This window comes from Mesoplodon bidens (genome assembly GCF_964165515.1).
Source record: "Mesoplodon bidens genome assembly, chromosome: 12".
NCBI classification, from domain to species: domain Eukaryota; kingdom Metazoa; phylum Chordata; class Mammalia; order Artiodactyla; family Ziphiidae; genus Mesoplodon; species Mesoplodon bidens.
Genome location: NC_138168.1, coordinates 60,763,775 through 60,786,069, shown reverse-complemented (window position 1 = coordinate 60,786,069; position 22,295 = coordinate 60,763,775). Strand labels below are relative to the sequence as shown.

The 22,295-nt window shown below is 36.2% G+C and overlaps 1 protein-coding gene across 1 annotated transcript in view; it reads right to left on the bottom strand.

The window, feature by feature from the left end:
• The window catches only part of LAMA2 (laminin subunit alpha 2), a 611,700-nt gene that overhangs the window by 362,214 nt on the left and 227,191 nt on the right, over positions 1–22,295 (bottom strand). Inside the window, exon 5 of the mRNA XM_081251375.1 lies at positions 1,586–1,765. Coding sequence (XP_081107501.1) covers positions 1,586–1,765 — 180 coding nt within the window. The remainder of the gene's footprint in view (positions 1–1,585; positions 1,766–22,295) is intronic.

The following is a 22,295-nucleotide window of genomic DNA, read 5'->3' as shown; positions in this document are numbered from 1 at the left end:
GAAGTTATAAATAATACATGTGCACCCTAACCCCTCTCTGCTTTCTGCAAAAGATGATAAAAGGAACACATTTATTTCCATTGATTTTTTTTCTTTGATAGATATACTGTCAGGAAAGATTAAATTTCACTTCAAAATTATTCAATCTTCCTTGGTGTGTATTTTTAAGTCATGCCAAAATTATAATTAAAAATCTTTTTTTTAACAAGTGAAGAATCTAAACATTGGTGAAAAATAATGATTACTTCTGCATAAGACAATTTACAATATACTGAAATATAAGACAAGGTAAAATTATTTCAGTTTTGAAAATACAGGGCACTAAAACATCCAACACGTGTTACATGGGGACAATAAAACTTTAAAAGTTATTTTGCAATGATGGAGAGGTTAGGTGTGAGTAAGTTAAGTAATGAGAAGAGAAAATATGTGAAGGGTTCTCAGGAATTGTGAAAAGTACCACCCTTCAGTATTCAGCCTGCCAGTTCAGCAATTTGGTAATTTGTGGCAACCTTCTAACCTTAGTAGGGTCATTCTAGAACAATGCTTTTTCTCACAAACTCAGTTTCTCCCTACAATCCTCTTTTCTCCTCCACTGTTAGCATATATTTGTTCTATGGATTTACTGCTTAATTGACTCTCTTGATAATAGTGTCTTGGCTGTGTAGCAGCATATAAAGGAGGTGAGTAAACCAGTGAATACGGTGAGGCGTGGATAGGAGAAAGAACAGTTATCACTCACAGCAACTTGGGCTGATCATCTATGTCATAATCTCTCAAATTCCTGTTTAACACTGGAAAACAACACTTGTTAGCTCCTTCTTTCAATGATCTGTTGAAAGGATGCTATAACCATTTTTTCCTGATATTCAATTCATAAAGGAAAATAAAATAGTATATATAATCACTTTTTTCCTATAGCAGCGCTCTTTTGAACTAGCAGTGTCTTGTGATTCATTAATGAAGCATAAAACTAAATTATTTAATTAGACAAAATGGTCCACAGAACAGTGACATCCACATCACCTGGGAATTTATTAGAATTGCAGTTTCTCAGTTCTGCCCTAGACCTACTGAATCCGAATTTGCATTTCCACATCACCAGCTGATCTATGCACATTAAAGGTTATCAAGATGTCATGTGATGTGTGTGTGTGTGTTTGTGTGTTTGTGTACTGAGTCATGATATAAAATGTATTTCTTAGTGTGGGTTGCAACCAAAAATGTTTCAAAGCCCATTCCCTTCCTGTAGTAAGCCCCCCCACCAGAAGCCAATTATAATAGTAGTATGGATTACCCAAAGTGTCGAAAAACTAACTTAGGCCTCAAAATTAAGATAATGATCTAGGCATTACAATCTCCATCGTACCAAAGAGGAAATTAAAGTTTAGAAATATTAAAAAGTTTGATAAATGTTACACATCTAATAAGTGGCAGAGCTTAGATTTAAACAAAGGAAGGTCTGTGGCCTTTCAAAGTCTTTCACTTCTTCACTGAAAAATATCTTTTAAAACTATTTAACAGACAGTTAAAACGATGGCTGCAATATCATTCACAAGTTCCAGTATGATTCATTGTAACTTACTCTTCGTGTGACAATGGGGTCAATTTCTCTTGGGTCTTTGTGAGCAAACATCATCAAATCGGCATTCAAGGTGCGGATCCTCTGAAATCTCAGGCGAATATAGCGGGCAGAGGTAAATTCTAGCAGTTCAGGAGACAGATCATCAGCACTCGGTCTCCCATTGATCAAAGAGATGTGAATCTACATAAGGTGGGAAATCATTTGACAATTAAAGTTACCAAAAATTAAATATCTGGTTTTGCTTAATTTTTCTTAGAAAAATAAAGTTAAGTTCCCTTTCTCCCAGTTAGTCAGGCAGATACAGGTTCATATTTACTTACTGGAATGCAGTGAAGTAATTGAGGAATTTTATGAATGCTTTAGTACATATACATGCAATTTATTTGCTTATATTTCAGGTGTGTTTTATATACTGCTATTACCCATATTTCTCTGTTCCAAGGCAGTGCATCTACTTGACTTTCCTAGGATTTCTATAAATTCTTAAGTCAGTCATTCTTTTTCTGAAAATTATTGTGCCCTAACATTATTTAAGACTGTAGTATATAGTGGGAAACCAGAAAACTTGGTATAATAAAGTTACAAAATATCAGACAAAAGCAAGAAACCATCAGGAGCTTAATTTTTTTTATTCTGAACTTGAAAGTATCTAATTATATAGCCTTAATATATGGAGAGCATAAATGGACACATTACAAGAAAAACTACACAAATCTCCAAGCACAGTGAGAAATTTCAATAAGCTGGGTATTTTTTGTTGTTGTTGTTTGTTTGTTTTTTAGTAATTGATAGATCAAGAAGGCAAAAAATTTACCAAGGATATAACACATTCTATAAAAAATACACTCTGTGAAAATATTAAAACCTGGACAGGATGGCAATTTTTTCAGGAAAATAATTTAGCACAATTGACACCAGAAGAAATCAAATCTAACCATGCCATTTTCCATGTAAAAAATGGAGAAATGGTCAAGGAATTACCCTCCAAAGGTAATTTGGAGGCATGGGGCCCACATGTTCTAACAGGGATTTCATGAGAGCAGAGAATTCTAATGGGGAATAAACCATTTGATAAAATAAGAAGTACTTCTATCACAGATAAAGGAATTATTTTTCTAATACCTAAAGAACTCCTATAAATCAACAAGAAAAAATACCAACGACACAATAACAGAAGATGTAAGAGGACTATTCAAAGAAAGGGAAATATAAATGGCTATTAAACTTTTGATAAGATAGTGAACCTCACTCATAACAGAACCATTAATTAAAACAACTCGAAAAACCTTTTCCATTTTTTTCAGGTTGTCAGAATCCTAAAATATTGATAATACTCCCTGATGGCAAGACTAAAGAGGTACAGCAATCCTCACATACTTACAGGTGTGAGTGTAAAATGGCATAGGTCCTTATGAAGGTGAATTAAGCAATAACTGTAAAAATTACAAATGCACAGAATTTTTTACTTAGAAATTCCACTTCTGGGAAATCACCCTACAGATATATATATATATATATCTAACTAACATGTAATTAATGAAATGTAAAACTATATTGAATTCCCACCACATTTTTTGGTAATAGCAGAAGACTGGAAACAATCTAATATCCAGCAATGTGAGACTGGTTAAATAAATTATACATCTATACAGTGAATTATATGTACCTTACAAAAGAATAAGGAAACTCTCAATATAATGATAGGAAGAACTACTTTCACTTTTTTGTACTTTGTAAATGCATTATTACCTATGCAATAAATCAAATGAGATTAAAATTGTTAAAGAAACTGAAATTGAGTGGTAAGTTTTGGACTGAACACACACACACACACACACAGCTTGTGTATGCATACACAGGAGGCTAAGGAGCAAAGGAAACCATAAACAAGATGAACAACAACCCTCAGAATGGGAGAAAATATTTGCAAATGAATCAATGGACAAAGGATTAATCTCCAAAATATACAAACAGCTTATGCAGCTCAATATTAAAAAATGGGTGGAAGACCTAAATAGACATTTCTCCAGAGAAGATATACAGATTGTCAACAAACACGTGAAAGGATGCTCAACATCACTAATCATTAGAGAAAGGCAAATCAAAACTACAATGAGGTATCACCTCATACCAGTCAGAATGGCCATCATCAAATATTCTACAAACAATAAATGTTGGCGAGGGTGTGGAGAAAAGGGAACTCTCTTGCATTGTTGGTGGGAATATAAATTGATACAGCCACTATGGAGAACAGTATGGAGGTTCTTTAAAAAACTAAAAATAGAATTACCATATGACCCAGCAATCCCACTACTGGGCATATACCCTGAGAAAACCATAATTCAAAGAGTCGTGTACCAAAATGTTCATTGCAGCTCTATTTACAATAGCCCGGAGATGGAAACAACCTAAGTGTCCATCAACAGATAAATGGATAAAGAAGATGTTGCACATATATACAATGGAATATTACTCAGCCATAAAAAGAAACAAAATTGAGTTATTTGTAGTGAGGTGGATGAACCTAGAGTTTGTCATACAGAGTGAAGTAAGTCAGAAAGAGAAAAACAAATACAGTATAGAACACATATATATGGAATCTGAAAAAAAAAAGGTTCTGAAAATCCTAGGGGTAGGACACGAATAAAGATGCAGACGTAAAGAATGGACTTGAGGACATGGGGAGGGGGAAGGGTAAGCTGGGACGAAGTGAGAGAGTGGCATGGACATATATACACTACCAAATGTAAAACAGATAGCTATTGGGAAGCAGCCACATAGCACAAGGAGATCAGCGTGGTGCTTTGTGACCACCTTGAGGGGTGGGATAGGAAGGGTGGGATAGGGGTGGGATAGGAAGGGTGTGAGGGAGATATAAGAGGGAGGCAATATGGGGATATATGTACACGTATAGCTGATTCACTTTGTTATAAAGCAGAAACTAACACACCATTATAAAGCAATTATCTTCCAATAAAGATGTTAAAAATAAAATAAGAAAGAGAAGAAAGGAGTCCTGTGCTGGGCTGGGAGCTATTAAGGAACACAACAGTCTGTAAGTGCACTGGGAACTGTGACTTGAGGTCACCCACTGGAATTTTCATCCACTTTTGCAAGACAATATATCATTTGTGTTAATTACATTTTTTGACAGGAATGGCAATGTGTGTCTCCATTCCTAACATTCTGCATTTAGATAATCCCTGAGAGAATTTTACAAACTGACTGCCAATAAACTACTGACTCACTAGAGGAATAAATACAGCAAACTCTGAGATGAGAAACGAATTCTGATGCCACAAAGAATAGACTCGAAATGCTTCATGATAAAAATATGAAATGTCCCAGCTAATTGAACCTACCTTGGATATTTAGTAAAGAATAAATTCACTTAAATCAACTTTTGAGGATGATAAAATACAAGGTCTCCTAAATTAATAAATCTCTAAATACTGAATATCCCACCCCCCCCCGATGTAGAAAATTTTAAGAGTAAGACAGATCTTGTATATTCCACATTTCTGGCATCTAACAGGTGAGCCAGAAATGTGTTTAAAATCAAGTCATCTCTATTACTTAAGAAGGTATCCATTAAACGATTAAGAATGAATAAATAGATGTATGAAGCAATTAAAATGAATTCCCCTTAGAGATTAATTTTGGCATCCAAAAATTCACCAGTGCCCTTGAATTCATGCTAAATTTCTGTCTTATCAAGCTCTTACTCGACTGCTCCTAAAAATGCTATTTGAAGGGAGAAAATCAGACCATGTCTAGAATTAAGTTTTCCAAAAATTATTAAGGTTTATTTGGCGTTAATGCTATGGTGAACTGTATTTGTGCTATACATGGAATCAGTAAGTGCCTCATTTAAACATACAGGAACTTTAAAAAATGGTGAACATGTTCTCATTTACGTTAATAAACAATATGATAGAGAAAGAAAGCCTTCAGCAAAAGAATACTTCTCACAGCTTTTGTATTTTCATCAAGCTACTCCGCCAAGAGATCTTGTGAGTATAGTTAGTCCCAAGCTGTTTCTGAGACAGAAAACCAGACAGCTGTTTGGCCATGTTTTGTGCAGCTTACTTCCATCATTTTTTTTCCTTTTTAAAAAAACTCTCCTTCAAAATAAATCATAATATTGGATAAGATATTTCCACTGGAACCTCACTGTGTAATTCCAACTCCACTGGATAGTTTAGCATACTTCCTGATTTCCTGTGGGGTGACAACTGGAGGGTGTCTATCTTCAAAAAGATGAAAAGTATCATTCCTCAAGACCACCACTGTCTTGCTGCGAGGCTGTGGGAAGTCTGTGGCAGTCTAGTGTCTTCTGAAATGACTTCCATTACAGACATGTTAGTGGATACATGTTCATGCTGTCAAAGGAATTTATTCCAACTGAAAATATCAGCCTGATTAACCACTGTTTTTTTCGATTTTAAAATTACACTCTTCTTTGAAATTAACTTTCACAGATAAATAAAGGGGGAAAAAAAACTCATGAGAGATCATCTCTTTTTACGATCAAATGACTAAATCAATATTACACTCTACCCATCCAAATAAATTATTTTTATTAGTGTAAGGGTATTATATAAATCATGTTTCCCTTGCAGAAGGATAAGATTTGAGGGCCTCTATGGCATTTTTACTTTGATAATTAGAATATAATTTGAAGACATTTTATGCAGCAAATAATCAAAATTCTAGTATGGATAATGGCCCCTTATTATTATGTTTTTCTATTTATATTACTACATTTGCTTTAGATTACTGGAAAAGCTATATTCCTAACAGCCTCCCCAATGATAGAAGTTTACTGAGCGGATGGATGGGATGGATGGGAGAATGAAGGTTACTTAAGGATCATTAATAAGGATAAGAAACTTTGAAATGAGTAGTGGAAGTGGATGGAGTTGATAACTTGACGAACATTTTAAAATCCCCTTTATCGGTCTCTAAATGTGTCAATGAAATTGGTCTAACAATTTGAAAGTAAGGTGACACCAGGAGATAGAACAATAATTTTCACATGTATAGGATGAGATCAGCTATCTATAGGTGTGGTCAAAGAACATGTATGTAAATGAGTGGTTGAGACTTGTGGAACCTCTTAAATCTAATCATGATTAATGTGATATTAATTCAGAGAGGGAGAATAAGATCACAACGATAACTTTGAAAAATGAACTTAATCACTTGTATTTTACCCAGCATGGGAAAAAAAAGAAAAAGAAAGAAAGCATACGTTTGGAGAAAGGGGGTGATCTGTATGAAGCTTAGGAAAAGGTGACAGTGCAACAATTTGCCACTGTGTTTCTAGCACAGCACAAACAAAGGCTCTGACTCTGGCTCTGGGTGGTCGACAGGAGCCTCTAAATGATCAGTTTTCAGTCTCCACCATACTTGATCTATTAACAGCATTTGAAACAATTGATTACTCCATAGATTTCCAGGACACCACACTGTCTTTGTTTGCCTCCAGCGACCCATTCCCAATCTCTCTCTCTACTTACTACCTTCTCTCCTCCCTAACTTTCTAATATTGGAGTACCACGGTGCCCAGTCCTTGGCCTTGTCTTCTGTTCTATCCACACTCACTTAGTGATCCCACCAAAGCTCGCAGATTTAAATACCATCTATACTGATGCCTCCCACACTTATATATCCAGGCTTGATCTCTCCTAAGGTCCAGATGCAGAATCCAACTGCCTTCTTGATCCATTTATGTGACTGTCTAATAGGTACCTCAAACCTATGTCTCAAACTGAGTTCCCTTTCTTCACCCCCAGTGTTCCCAATCTCATTAAATAATTTTATCCTTTCAATTACCCAGGACCAACAACTTGGAGTCATGCTTGCCTACTCTTGTTTTCCTTCTTCCTACATCCAACTTTTCTGCAAATCTTGTTGGCTTTACCTTCAAAATATATCCAGCATCCAAACACTTCTCACCACCTCTACTAAAACCATCTTGGTCCAAGAGCTTTCATCATCTCGTGCCTGTGCATAGCAATAAGGATCTGAACAGGTCTTCCTGCTACAACTCTCACCTCCTTAGGGTCTATTTGCAACATAGCAGTTGTTGTTTTGTTTTTGTTTCTTAAGTTTTTAGTAAATGTTTCCATCAATTTATTCTCTGTATTCCTTAAAAACAAAAATCATAACTTTAATATTAATAATTTAAAATATTATGGACCAAACAAAGCCAACTCTCACTCATGCTGCAAGTTGGTTGGTGTTTTCTTTACTTCTGTTCGCCAGATGATCTTCAATAATTTCTGCCAAGTGACTCCTCTTCAATAGGTTACATGCAAGCAGTAAAAGCTGGCCATCAACTTTATGAAAATAGTGTAAACCATAACAAAAGAGGTCCATTCCCGTCTCAAACCCCATACCATAATCACATTCATCATTAGAAAACTATACAAAAGTCATTATTTCCTGAAGGTGAGCAAAAGCTTTTATTCTATCCTCATAATTTGGTGCCTCAAAAACTGGCTTGCAAATTTTGTCAAGGACAGCACATTTCAGGGAGCTCTCTAAATATTCCTTGAAAAATATAACTCTGGTCATGTCATGCTTTTCCTTAAGACCTTTCAATGCTTCTCTATTGCACTACCAATAAAAGCCAAAATTTTTACAATGAATTATGAGATCCTATACTATCTGCAATGTCACCACCCCACTCCTACCCCTTAATACTGCCAAAGGAGAAAACAATGACTTTTTCGAGCTCTTTTCCTACTTTCTCCCTCATCCACACTGCTCCAGCCAGGCTGCCATCTTTGTTTGGGCATGTGAGAAAGAATCTTACCTCAGGGCTTTTAAACTTGGGATCCCTTGCCTGGAATGTTATTCTCCCAGATATTACAATGCTCACTTTCTCATTTCTTTCAAACCTTGCTTAGACGAGGCCTTCTCAATGAGCCCTTCCATGACTATCTAATTACAGTGTGAACTTCATCCTGGCACTCACAATTTCCTCTATTTCCTTCATTTTTCTCCACGGTACTTTTCTTCTAACATACTGTGAATATGATTTATTTGCTTTGTTGATTATTCCTCTTCACTCTCTAGAACATAAGTCCCAAGGGTTCAGGGATTTTTTATCTTTTTTGTTAACTGACATAATCCCCAGAAAACAGGATAATATCTAAAAATAACTGAGTGCTAAGTAAAAATTTTTGAATAAAGAAACTCATATAAATTCTAAATATTTAGCATATTCAACTAGCTTCCTACCTGTAAAGCAATTTCACAGAATAATTACTCAGATTTTTCTGTTATTATATGAGTAAATCTTTGAGTATGGTATTTCCAGAGAATGAAATTAAAGTCAGTAATCCTTCATATCACTTTCTACCAAAGCATTTTGGGTTAAGTTGATTTACAGAAAATTAGGCATTAACAGTTGATCCACAATTTCCTTATATCTAGGTCTCCTACATTTGTTAATATTAGTTAAACATTAATTAACTTTAAGTTTCATTTTGACAGGCTATTTTCAGCTGATAAGGACATAGAAATGTCATAAGACATTGTATTTCAACTTAAGAACTATTCAACTTAATTTCAACCAGAGCAAAGTGGACCTTACCCATTGGTTAGTTCCTTCAATCATATTCTGACTATTTCATAATCCAACCAATAAATTGGATGTGCTATTAGTCACACAAGAGTCCATGACAACACAATAGAGTATATTTAAATTATAGAGTATATTCCTTAAACTCTATGGGCATGCAATAACTATTGATAAAGTTAATTAACAATTACAGAGTACATTGCTTCTACAAGAAAAGTTTTTACTAAATGTATTATCATCTTTATGGATTGTCATTAGTTTTATTATATGTAACTGAATAATTATTGAAAAATAACCTGCCTTACCTTATCAGAAAAGTTTCATTGTAGCTTTAAAAACCTTTCCAAATCAATGCAATATTTTTAAAGTCTTAAAAATATGAAAATACATGAATATATGAAAATTAATTCATGGGTAATAAAAATACACTAGATAAATAATAAAAGTTACCTAATATGTCATTTATAATACAAGTTGATAAAATATTTAAACATTTCAGACTAGAGATTTCCCTATCAAGAAACGTTAGGTTCTTAATGAGAAAATGGGGTATTATAAAATGAATCTTTTTCTAGTCCATTATTTCCAGTTATATCAGGCACAGTTTATTGAAGTCCGCTTTTCATTTTCCTTTTCCTCATATTTGGTTATTTCCTCCAACTAATGACTGTTGTTTTATGATTATTTTTATTAATTCAAATACTGTTCATTTGGGGCTTCCCTGGTGGTGCAGTGGTTGAGAGTCTGCCTGCCAATGCAGGGAACATGGGTTTGTGCCCCAGTCTGGGAAGATCCCACATGCTGCGGAGTAGCTGGGCCCATGAGCCATGGCCACTGAGCCTGTGCGTCTGGAGCTTGTGCTCCTCAATGGGAGAGGCCACAGCAGTGAGAGGCCCACGTACCACACACACACACAAAAAATACTGTTCATTTGTACATCCAGAAAATGAAATACTCTGAGGGCTTAAAACACATGCTTACAAAGCTTTATCTCTAGACTACCTCTTCATGCTTCAATATTTCTCATTCATTCATTTAGTCAGTCAGTCTCTCATTCATTCAAAAATATTTATTTGATGCTTACTACATTCCAGGTCACTGAATCATTTTCACTTTCCCTTCTGTATCATGATCTATCTCATCTTTGGGCCTTTTGCCAAACATGTTTTATGTCTCCCTACTGCTCCCATTAGCACAGATATACTTTATACCTTTCAGGTCTCAGCTAAGATGTCAATTCCTTCCTTCCATGAACACTTCCATGTCCTATCTAGGAGCTCTTCCTATGAATTCTCTGAGCTCCACTGTGATCACTGCCTGTTTACTTGCTTGTATCTGCTACTAGACTGTAAGCTCAATGAGAGTAGGAACTGTCTTATTTACAGTATAGTCTTTTTTTTTTTTTTTTTGGCGGTACACGGGCCTCTCACTGTTGCAGCTCCTCCCGCTGCAGAGCACAGGCTCCGGACACGCAGGCTCAGTGGCCATGGCTCACGGGCCCAGCCGCTCTGCAGCATGTGGGATCTTCCTGGACTAGGGCACGAACCTGTGTCCCCTGCATCGGCAGGCAGACTCTCAACCACTGCGCCACCAGGGAAGCCCTACAGTATAGTCTTAGTGATTAATATAGTGAGTAGCATATAGTTGATTCAATAATTATTTGTTGAATGAGTAAATCATTAACAGTGCCCAAATATTATAGACTGTGATAGAATTTCCAATGAATTAACTCTTTCTTCAAACATTCACAATTTTTGAATTGTGTATGTCATTTAAATTTTGACTTTGTATATATTTCACCTATATTTTTAACTGCATTTATTAAATGTACATCAAGAATTTTAGCATAAATTTTATTTGACATAATTCAATAAATCTCACTAGAGGTGTAATAATTCAAGTACCTAAAAAACATTACAGGTGGATTCCTGTTGCCCCAACATTTGGATAAATCATCCAAAAATTATTTAAGTCACTAATAGAGCCATTTTCAAATATAAAAATAATGCAATATACTTGTATATCCTTAGGTGCCTCAGTATTCCTACTTAACAGAACTGGAAAGATTTTCTTTTCATGCAGAGTGTAGTTTACTGAATTATCTTGGAAAGTCCTTAATAAACATCACACTATCATCAGAAGTTTATAAGCCCAACCAAAACAACTATACTTCCATGGTTGATGACTACTGTGCTGCTGGAAAAGTAATATTTTAACATATAAAATGTCAAAGACTGTGAATGACATTAACTTCCTTAACTAATCTATTCCAAGAATATAAGGAAATGTCAGCTTAATGAACTATTTAATAAATATGACTGTATCACTGACACCTGTACCCTGAGCTTAGTCTTAACAGGTCTTTCAGACTCCCATAAAATATCTCCTTTCTGACACCTACTTGGCTCCAATTGTCCCTGAAACTTAGACTGCTTTCCTCCTGTTCTTTAGAATTACAATTCTGGAATTTGTTATTCCTGGATGAAAACTGAAATATTTATACAGATTCATCACTGTCAAAGCAATGGTCATTAATAAACTACAGTAGAATAAGAAAATCAGTTTTCTTCAATGAGTACCTGTCATCTTATGTTTTTATTTTTCTCCTCTCTTAGTGAAACTAGTTAAAATATTGTGCTCCAAAGGTTGTGTAGCTTCTCTCTTGGTCAAAGAAGAGAACCCCTCTCTCTCTCTCTGTCTCTAACTCTCTGTATCAGAGTTATTCAGAGTTATTTATTTTTTGTACAAATACCAGATTTCATGTGGCAGTGCTTTTTAAATCCTATGGAATTAACATACAGAAAAGCTAAGTGGTTTGGAAAGATTAAAAATAGAAGTAAAGTCTTAGCTGCTTTAGGAGTTCCAATTTTCTCAAAGTTTCAAAATTGGTATGGTCCTTCTTTCAAAAAGCTTCTGGTGGTGTTCTTGCTTTGTACAAGTCAAAGCAATCCAGCAAAGCATTTAATTCTAAGCCCTTTGCTCTTAGATTAGTTTCATGTGAAACATGTCCAGATGAGTGACATGTAATCCATCATAATTGAATAGAAGAGCCCACTGGTCATGATGTATGAAAGAAACGATGACAATTAAGTTCCTGAAATTTTCAAAAAAAGGAAATAATTATTAAATGTAAATATCTTTTTTCCCTCAAAAAGGACCTTGACACATGACCTCATTTTACATCTATCTAAAAATTTATAATTATTTTCAAATAATAATTTTTAAAAGTACTCCAAGTTGTGAATTTTTCATTTATTGTTTGTGTTTTTCTTCCTCCCATTAAAGTATACAATATTTGCATGGATCAAAGAAGAGTTGTCAAAATAGGTTTTCTCAACCTCTTTTGGGACCATCTCATTTAAATTTTATCAAATGCAGGTATCATTACTAAATCTTTGTGCTGTCCAGCTAAGACTATATAGGGATATAGACATCATCTGAAATTCACAGCAAGAAAAGAATCTAAGAGGAGTCGCTTCAGAGCAGACCATGAAGGAAAAATCACCAGAAGAAAAATTCTTTCAACTCTCCTCAAACATTTCCATTGCTCCAAATTTTGTTCTGGGTGTGTCTCAACCAGAGATAGATTAAGAGAATAAATCATTAGTTACCTATTCCAACCTCATAGCTATTTCAGAAATTTATCTGCAATATACCAGAGTTTACTCATAAAAACGATAGTGATTATGATTCTGTACTTACTGGATACCAGACACTCTTGCATATAATCTCTGTGTACTAAGTCAAATAGTATTAACTCACTTAATGCTTACAACAACCTCATGAAATTGGTGCAACTATTATCTCCTTTTTTAAGAAAAGAAAATAGACATTGAAATTTTAACAAGGATGGCTAAGTTTGTATAGCCAAGATGTGTTCTGATTCTAGTCTGACTTCTTTGGCTGAGTTCCTCAGCTCACCATTTCACTACCTCAAAGAATAGGGGTTTAGTCAGCTTTTGTTGAATGAATAATAGCTGGTTATCTAGGCTCTATTTGAAGACTTCTAGCAACATTAAGCTCACCACTGGTGAGACAATCTTCTCCATACATGCTCTCCATTATTTATTTGCCTTACTTCCATTCCAAACCGGTCTGTGACTGACACCAGTATTTTAACTTCATTTTCTCTCTATTATCCTGCTCTTGCTCCTCTGGAATTATCTAGCTTGTTCAATTTCCCCACCTCTTGGTTTTTCTTCATGAATTTGTGTCAGGTTTATCCCACTAGTTTTATCTGTTCTAGACTTCCTTGGGTAAACTGTTTACCATGCCCCAGGTCACCACTCAGGACCCACCCCCAGGTCAGATGGTGTCCAGGTCTCCTGCAAAGGGGCAAGAATGAAGTATATTAAAGCACAGAGGATCACTAAGGCAAGGGATAGCCTCAGACCTCATCAACGTCTCCTGGCATTGATTCATATCAGTAGAGAACCTCCTGGTAAATGGAAGCAAAGCTCTACATTAATCAAAATCAGAACCAGAACCTGTCCAATAATCGAAGGCTAAAGAACCAATTGTTCTGAAAAGAACCCACCCCTAAGGTCTTACTAACATCATAATAAATGAAATTAGTTATGACAGGTTTAGTACTTAAGCATTTTAGTAAGTGAAAACCACACGCTTGTATGCAAAAAAATTAATTTAAACTTTATGGCAAATTCTACTAAGTAGGAAGTACTAAAATCTCAAGTTATAGAGGGAAGGGGAAAATAATGTGCTAATACCAAAAATAAATATCTGTGAAACTAACATGCTCTTCCTTATTGTGGAGAGCTGTTAGAGACAGTTCCGAATAGAAAAAAAGCAACTGAGGGTACAATGACCTACATTAGTAGGATAGAACAATCAGTACACTTGAAAGGCATTTAATAACAAAACAAAGGAAAACTTAAGCAACATTTTCCTGTTTTGTTTTCAGTCCCTGTGTGGGAACACTTGTTTAAAATTAAAATAAAATCTTGGAGCAAGAGGTCTAAATGCAGTGCCAGATCCTGTGTCATTCCATTGGAACAAAACCTAGATGTGTACTTGAAAAAGAAATGCAGTCTCTCATTCTCATTCTCTGACTCAAGAGTTCCTCAGAGAGAAGGGTGTGTGTATGTGTGTGTGTGTGTCTGTTGCAAGTATTTAAATGAAAGCTATAAAAACACACTAATTTGATTTTTCTCATTTATATAGAATAGCGTTTGGGGATGGTCATTGGCAATCTCAACTAATTTAACATTCAGAAATGTTCAACTTCAAACGACAGATTTTAAATGATCGAGACATACTAATATATCCTTAGAGAGGGGTCTGAACATAGCACAAGGTCCTCAAGATTGAGCATGCCCTCTAGGCTTGGTGTATTTCTGATATCCCTGACCTATGTGTGTGCAAGTTGACTGCCGTGTCCCCCACCCTCTGATATGTGTCCCCCGACTGCCTTCTTGAACCAATACAAGGACAGGCTCATTCTTTGAATGTTCCTTTCTTTTGCCACCTTTCTCTCTCTTCTTTTTTTGCTTTCACATTATTAATTTTTTGGTGTCTTCTTCATATCTTTTCTTATTCTCCACTCACCTCTTATGGTTTTTATTCTTGCCCTGCTTCATTTTATTTCATCTTTAGAGTGAAACTGTCCATCCACAGTTGATCAAGTTTCTATGCTTTCAAGTGAAAACATGTGTTCAATTACTTTAAATATGGCCTCTAGCCTAGCTTTGTAAGAAGAAACTGCAGGTTTTACCTCTTTAGTCCTAAGATTTTTCATTGCACAGAGTAAAAACAATTAATAAAATAAGTTGGTGTTTTTGTGGAACAAAATTTTATACTTAGATAACTGAGGGCTTTTTATTTCAGTGGGCTTGTAAATCTGAGTACCGATGAGTCTGTATGTAAGACTACAAAAATGTTTGTACATATATGCTTTTCTAATTTGGGCTAATACTGTTTCTGGTGCTTTGTATGATAGTATGTGTGGATGTGTGTTGTGTGTGTTCAGATAGTTAATGACAGTTGAAGACCATATATTTTGAAGCAGACTGCTTGGGATCAAAGTCTGGCTCTGCCACTTACTACTTGTGTGAATTTAGGCAATTGACTTAATATCTCTGTGCCTCAGTTTACTCTGTAAAAGGCAAGTAATAATAATAATACCTACTTATTATGCTGCTGCTAGATTAAAAAAGATCATTCATGCAACCTGAATAGAAAATGCCTGGCATACAGGAAAAACTAAGTGCTAATTGTTGTTACTCTTGAAAGAGTAAGAAAACTAACACAAACAGTTGTATGTCTCTTTGCTAAGCAGAATATGCTGTCCTCTTTACCTATCAGCAACCTGGGCAGCCTCAGAACAGTGGAAGTAGTAGTGATAAAGTTCCCACCCACAATGGAGAGGTGAATCTGGAAATACTAAGATTGTTGAACTTCAACGGGAGATTATGTGTCAAGAAGAAAGAGCAGGACCTCTTCCTGCATTTTGCTTCCTTGTTCATATCCAACTTCACACAAGAATTAAGAGAAAGAATGATCAGAGGACTTTCTAGCTCAAACCCCCTCCAGCTCCATGCTGGGACTGTTGCTTTGGGGATGGCTTATATTCCCATCCCCTGACATGACAACCTTTGGGCCTGAGGACAGAGTAGGTGACCAAGTGCCAACACATGGACAACAGGAAGAGGAGGCTGTAGAATTACCAACATCTGGGCAATAGTTTGTGAGAAGAGAAAGATGAAAAGGAAAAGGATCTGTCACAGGAAGGGACTCTCTATAAATGTGCAGTCATACTTAAAATTTCGTTGGAGCCACCAGGTTTGCAACTGATGTGCACAGATGACTAGATACCATTTGAAAATATCAAGGTTTTAAGGAAGTTTTTCATATAAGAGGTTAGGTGTTAATTTTATATGCTTTATTGAACAATAAGAACAAATATGATCCATGTCAAGAGTAGCCTAAGTTCAGGTTCTTACCATTATTCTGTACAGAATTGGACCATAATCATTTATTTACTAGGTTTATAAGACATTGGCTCCTTGCACCCCTGACATCTGTACAGCACCAACAGATCTCTAGTCCCTTCAAAGAAACAGAATGCACCAAGGGACCTCTCCTCCCACACAAACAGAAGATGAAGTTTTCTGTAGATTCACCGAGTACACAGTGTTCTTGTTCCTTTGCTGGACTCACACTAATAACTGACCACAGGAAGCTGCAGGGCCATGCCCTCAAAGAAGCTCAAATACAGCTCGTGTTGTGGTTAGCTGGTGGGGGTGGGGGGGTGCTGAAATTCAGGGTCTCATTTTCTGCAGGAACCCATGCAGAATAGCGAATATTCAGAAACATTCAAACTTGAGAAAGATGAATAAACGGCTGATTCGAGGTCACTGATCATTATCCTGTTATTTGTTTAAAGTGGATTTTGTTTTGCAACACTCCCTTTTCTCTCTCCTCTGACAAACATGGTGTGAATGAAAGGTAAAGGGAATAAAAAATTTAATCAATCATCTAGGCGCCAGGGCTGAATTGCTTTCTGTTACACATTTGCTGCCAAGTTCACAGAATCAGGTTTGTTTTTAATTATTTGTAATATGCTTTCCTAGAAGAATTTATAATAGGCTGTTTAGGCCCTGCCCCCCTTTCTATTAATGATAAAAATACAACTGTTCCTCCTTAGCAAAAAAGGAGTTAAATTAAGAAAACTGTTATGAATGTCACTGTTGGGCTTAAGAATTTTTTTGTTTGTTTGTTTCTCCAATGAGAAATGGCAACCAGACTGTTTCATTTATTTTTTCCTCTTACTATGTTTATTTCCAAAATAAAAAGCAACGATTAATCTTTTTTGAGATAGTTTATATAATAATACCTATAAAATATTTAAAATAAGCATATGTCATGATTATCTATTGATATGTTGCTTCTGTAGTTCTAACAGCTGTGAACTTCATTCCTTGAAATAAAAGTACACTGAAAATCCAGTGAATATTCACTGACCAGAATGCAATGATTCCAGTCTCTCCATTTCCAAAATTACCCTTTCTCTCTCATCACAGACTTCCCTGTATCTTTTCTCTAGGCCTCCTGTATCCTGACACTATCAGCATCCCTGCCATCTTCTGTCTGATCAAGTGCTTATTAAAGACAGACTCATTAATAGGAGATGTCATTCCTTATTAGTTGCCTAGGTATGGCAGTCTTTTGAGAGACACAAGTAAGAATCTATGAAATCCTATTTATAGGCATCCCGTTGGGCTGATTACCTATGTGGAAAGATGATGTACAGATTTTTCTTATCCCAGTCATCTCACTCCATTGCCCAGGCCCAGGGATCACAACGGCCATGCTCCAAAGCCCACCTTTATTCACAATGAACTAGAGCTGGTTTTGAAAAAATATGGGGCCTATGACTGCATAGTATGGACTGGGGTTTATTTGTAGATTTTTCTGAAAATCTGATCAATATTCATTCCTTTCTCTCCTGATAATCCACCTTCTTTTCTGTTTCTCTTTCTTCTCTATCATAATTAAGCTCTTTCACTGGTTTATCTCATGACCTTTCCATCCTCCAGTAATTTACTTTAGGAGAAATAGTCCTTCCTCTTAACTGCTGCATCTATACCCCAGCTTCTTTAAAGTCCCTTTAATGGGTCTTAAAAGTATGTCATATTTAAAATAAAATTGAACTAATTTTCAATTTTAATTTACTGCCTTGTTTTTACCTGAATCTCTTCCTGCACAATTATAAATCCCTATTTTCCTACCAGTAGTATATTTAAGAAATGATGGCACCAACAAAGAGAAAGGAAAACATTCTCTTATAAATATCATTATCAATTTATACAATGTCTACAGAAGTGCACATATACCACCAGCAATATCATTTCTTCTTCAAATAAAAATACAATATGTATGTAGGTCAACAAACTAGTGAATACTTTTAAAATAAGTATTCCAGAGTTCATACATTCAAATGAATGTTGCTCTTTCAAAATACCTATTTCGGAGTGTTCTATTTACAACAATAGTGCCTTCTCCTTAATCATTTTAATAGTCCTTGTGTTTTTCTTTATTCCTGAAATTTTTCTTTAAGTGGTAGGAGGAAGACTATTTCAAAAACAAAGGTTATTGGGGAAAAGAAAAATAAGTCACAAAAATTAAAGGTCAGGATAGAAATTAAAAATTAAAATTTGAAATAGAGAAAGGTACACCTAGCAAAGCCTATTCACATTTTTCCTCCACCACCCAGAATTGCAGGGCTCCTTACAGCTCTGGCATTCCTAAAGACTTAACAACAAAGGCTGTTGGGAAATATTAAACATTTAAGAAAGAAACTGGCAACTAAAGATAGTTTACTTGAGAAATCTTTTCACTTGTCAAGTCAAATACTTGTAGCCCATTGAAGACAAATAATCATTCATGATGGAAAGGATTTTACTATGTCAATGACCCTTATTAAAAAAAACTTAGAGTTAAAAGAAGAAAACCTGACAAAAATGTACACTATGCTTGAACCTTAAATGTAATTTATAATTCTGCCTGCTGCTGTTTTCAGTCATTAATATCATTAAAACACAACAGGTAAAATTAATTTCAACAATTATCATTTTAGTGTAAATTCTTTTATAAAATAATATACCTTATCGTTATACATCATTGGATGGATTATGTTAATAGTGTTTTTCTCTTTAACTCTGAGAAGAAAACAAACAATTATGGGTCATCTAAAATGTCCTTCCAGCTTGTAGAATGAGTTGTGTTTGTATTTCAATGAACATCTGTTTGACAAATTGTAACGCTAATTATGATTTATCATTTCCATGACACCAAATATCAAGGTAGTGATAAACACTGATGACTAACAATATTTTTCTGTTTCACCCAGATGTTTGGCATCACCAAACTTAGTTTAACAAAAAAAAAAAATTTCTTGAATTCTGGCACATTATGGTGGAGGGGAACTAATATGAATGACGTAGTGGGTGCTTTTTTTTTTTTTCTCAATATGTAAAATTTGACTGGCAAGGCTTGTAAGACACAGAAATGAAATTGTACTTAAGAATAAATGTCTTGGGGCTTCCCTGGTGGCATAGTGGTTAAGAATCTGCCTGCCAATGCAGGGGACACGTGTTCGAGACCTGGTCTGGGAAGATCTCGCATGCCGCAGAGCAACTAAGCCTGTGCGCCACAACTAGTGAACCTGAGCTCTAGAGGCCGTGAGCCACAACTGATGAACCCATGCGCCACAACTACTGAAGCCCGCACGCCTAGAGCCCGTGCTCCACAACAAGAGAAGCCACCGCAATGAGAAGCCTGCACACCTCAACGAAGAATAGCCCGGCTGGCCGTGACTAGAGAAAGCCCGTGCACAGCAATGAAGACCCAACACAGCCCAAAATAAATTTAAATAAATAAATAAATAAATAAACGCCTTTCAAAGTTTTACCAATGCAGCCAAAAGCCAGAATGACAAAATAATTAAATAATTTATATCATAAAAATTTTTCAAAGCAAGTCTCTAAATTCAGAACTTATCCTTTAGATCTTATTTCAAGAATGTACCATTGTGAGACATCTTAGAATATATGGCATATAAGATCTGATATGACAATTTGGAATGTGGAGCTTGAAGGACATAAAACAGTATACACTAGTTTGTTTGCTTTTGTTTCATGTATAGTAACGCTTGGGCTTTTCCACACCTTTCCTGGAAAACCCTAATCAAGTTCTCCTTTATAAGCCTGGAGCCCCTTCCCCTGATATTGTTTTTTTAATAATAAATAACATTTTAGTTTTAATAGTAATCAAATGGAATTAGCAAATAGTCCATTGTTTATTATATAAATCACACCAAGGTCTGAGTGCACATCGCCCAAAAGATTATTTTTACATCCTGCAACAAAGAGAATATGTAATGCTTGCAATATTCCTGTGAGAAAACTCTCTGTCCCAAACTGTGTGTTTGCTCTTTATTTTTGCTGGTTCTACCTCATCTCTCTGAACTCTAAAGGTGGAAATGCCTCAGGGCTCAGTTCTAGAGCTGTTTCTCTTCTTGGTCTTCATGTATTTCCTGGGTGATCTCGTGCAGTCTTACAGCTTTAAATCCTCGAATTCAGACATTTCGGCAGTATTTCTCATCTGAACTCTAGAATACTATTGAATATATACTGCCTATTCAACCTTGCCATAATGTCTAATAGACATTTCAAGTTTAACATACTCAAAACTGAACGCCTGTTCCTCCTCATCGAAACTTGCTATACCCACAGTCCTCCCTAACTCGCTTAACTGCAACTCAGCCCTTCCAGTCGCTCATGCCAAAAACTGTAGACTCATCCTTTACTCATCTCACTCTCTCACACCTAATGGAAAACCCATTTACCCCCTGGAGTACCACAAAAGTCTCTTGACTGCTCTCCTGCTTCCACCCTCCCCCTCATGTGTTAACCAACCCAACACAGCCGGGGAGAGGGGGAGAAGGACAGGAATAGGGAATGACTGTTGATGTGTATTAGGTTTCTTTTTGAGAATGTTCTACAATTAGATTCTGATGATGGTTGCACAACTCTGTGAAGACACTAAACACAACTGATGTGTACACTTTCAATTTTTGAATTTTGTGGTATGTGAATTATATCTTAATAAAGCTGTTAGTATAAACTGTGAAGGATCTGAGATTTTCGATTTTTACCTTATTTGCAAGGTAACAAGTTAGACTGACACAGTTTCCTGGATGCTGGTGGAACATATGAGACTCCAACAACAGGAAAAAGGGTCTTTATCACTCCGAGTACAGGAGGCAGCATGCGCATCAGCATATTTGATGCCAGTCCCTGAGCCTCACTTTGCCACACAAAGAGATACAATGAGAACCAGCTGATACTGGCGCTCCAGTGGGCTGTGTTACAGATGGAGAACTCTGAGGGTAAGGAATCCAAATCTTTTACTCTGGGGGGAGATACCACCCATATCTTTCAAGGCTATAAGCAAACCTGTCCTTGGATTCACAGGGAGATACTATCACTACTTTCCAAGGCTGTTCAGTCTATAAATAGCCTTGAAAAGATAGCCCGGAACAAAAATGATCAATGCTGCCGGTTTCAAAATATATAACCAATTTATCAAGGTGTGTCATCTGAATTTAGGCATAAATTTTTTTTTTTTTTTTTTTTTTTTTTTTAGCGGGCCTCTCACTGTTGTGGCCTCTCCCATTGCAGAGCACAGGCTCCAGACGTACAGCCTCAGTGGCCATGGCTCAAGGGCCCAGCCGCTCCACGGCATGTGGGATCTTCCCGGACCGGGGCACGAACCCATGTCCCCTGCATCAGCAGGTGGACTCTCAACCACTGCGCCACCAGGGAAGCCCTAGGCATAAGCTTTTAAATCTCAACTATTAACCAAAATATAACTATTATTTCAAGAAAACACCACATGAATTGGAAGGTTTTAAGTTGCAGTAATTTAAAAACGGGCATTTATATGCTGATTTTAACATTTAAGTTTATCTCTTTTAATTCTCAGGGTTAGGAAGGAATTACCATGTTCCTCATTTTTGCAGATGAAGAAACAGGCTCAGAGAGGTTACAGAACTTGCCCAAGAGCAAACAGGTTGGAAGTGACAGAGCTGGGACAGTCTGACAGTAAATGTGTGTGTGGTGGGGCTGTGTGGGTGAGCTGGAGCAGGTAACCCAAGCTGAACGCACCTGCCACAGACAAATCCTCTGCACAACTCCTGTCCTGCAAATCCAGAGATCGTTCAACACCCACAAAAACACAAGTTACAAATGTTCACATAAGCAACACTTTGGAAAAATCAGGCTGTAAACCTCATATATGAATTTGCTTTCCAACGTTCTGTCTAGTGCTACTGGGACTCCCAAAGATTTCCAAAGGCATGAAGCAAAGAATAGCATGAAGGCATTCTGAGTCCCATTTTCTTGCATTTTCACTTTGGACCACAAGTATTAATAAGGATGTGCTTGCAATAATGAGCACATTTTCCCACTGAAGCACCAGGGAATGAAATCCCGTTGCCTAGGGAAACACAGAAGTCTGTATTGGTACGACCTCAGGAAGGAACATCTGACAAATAGGGAAGCAATTCTGATATAAGATTTTTTCAAAACCACATTA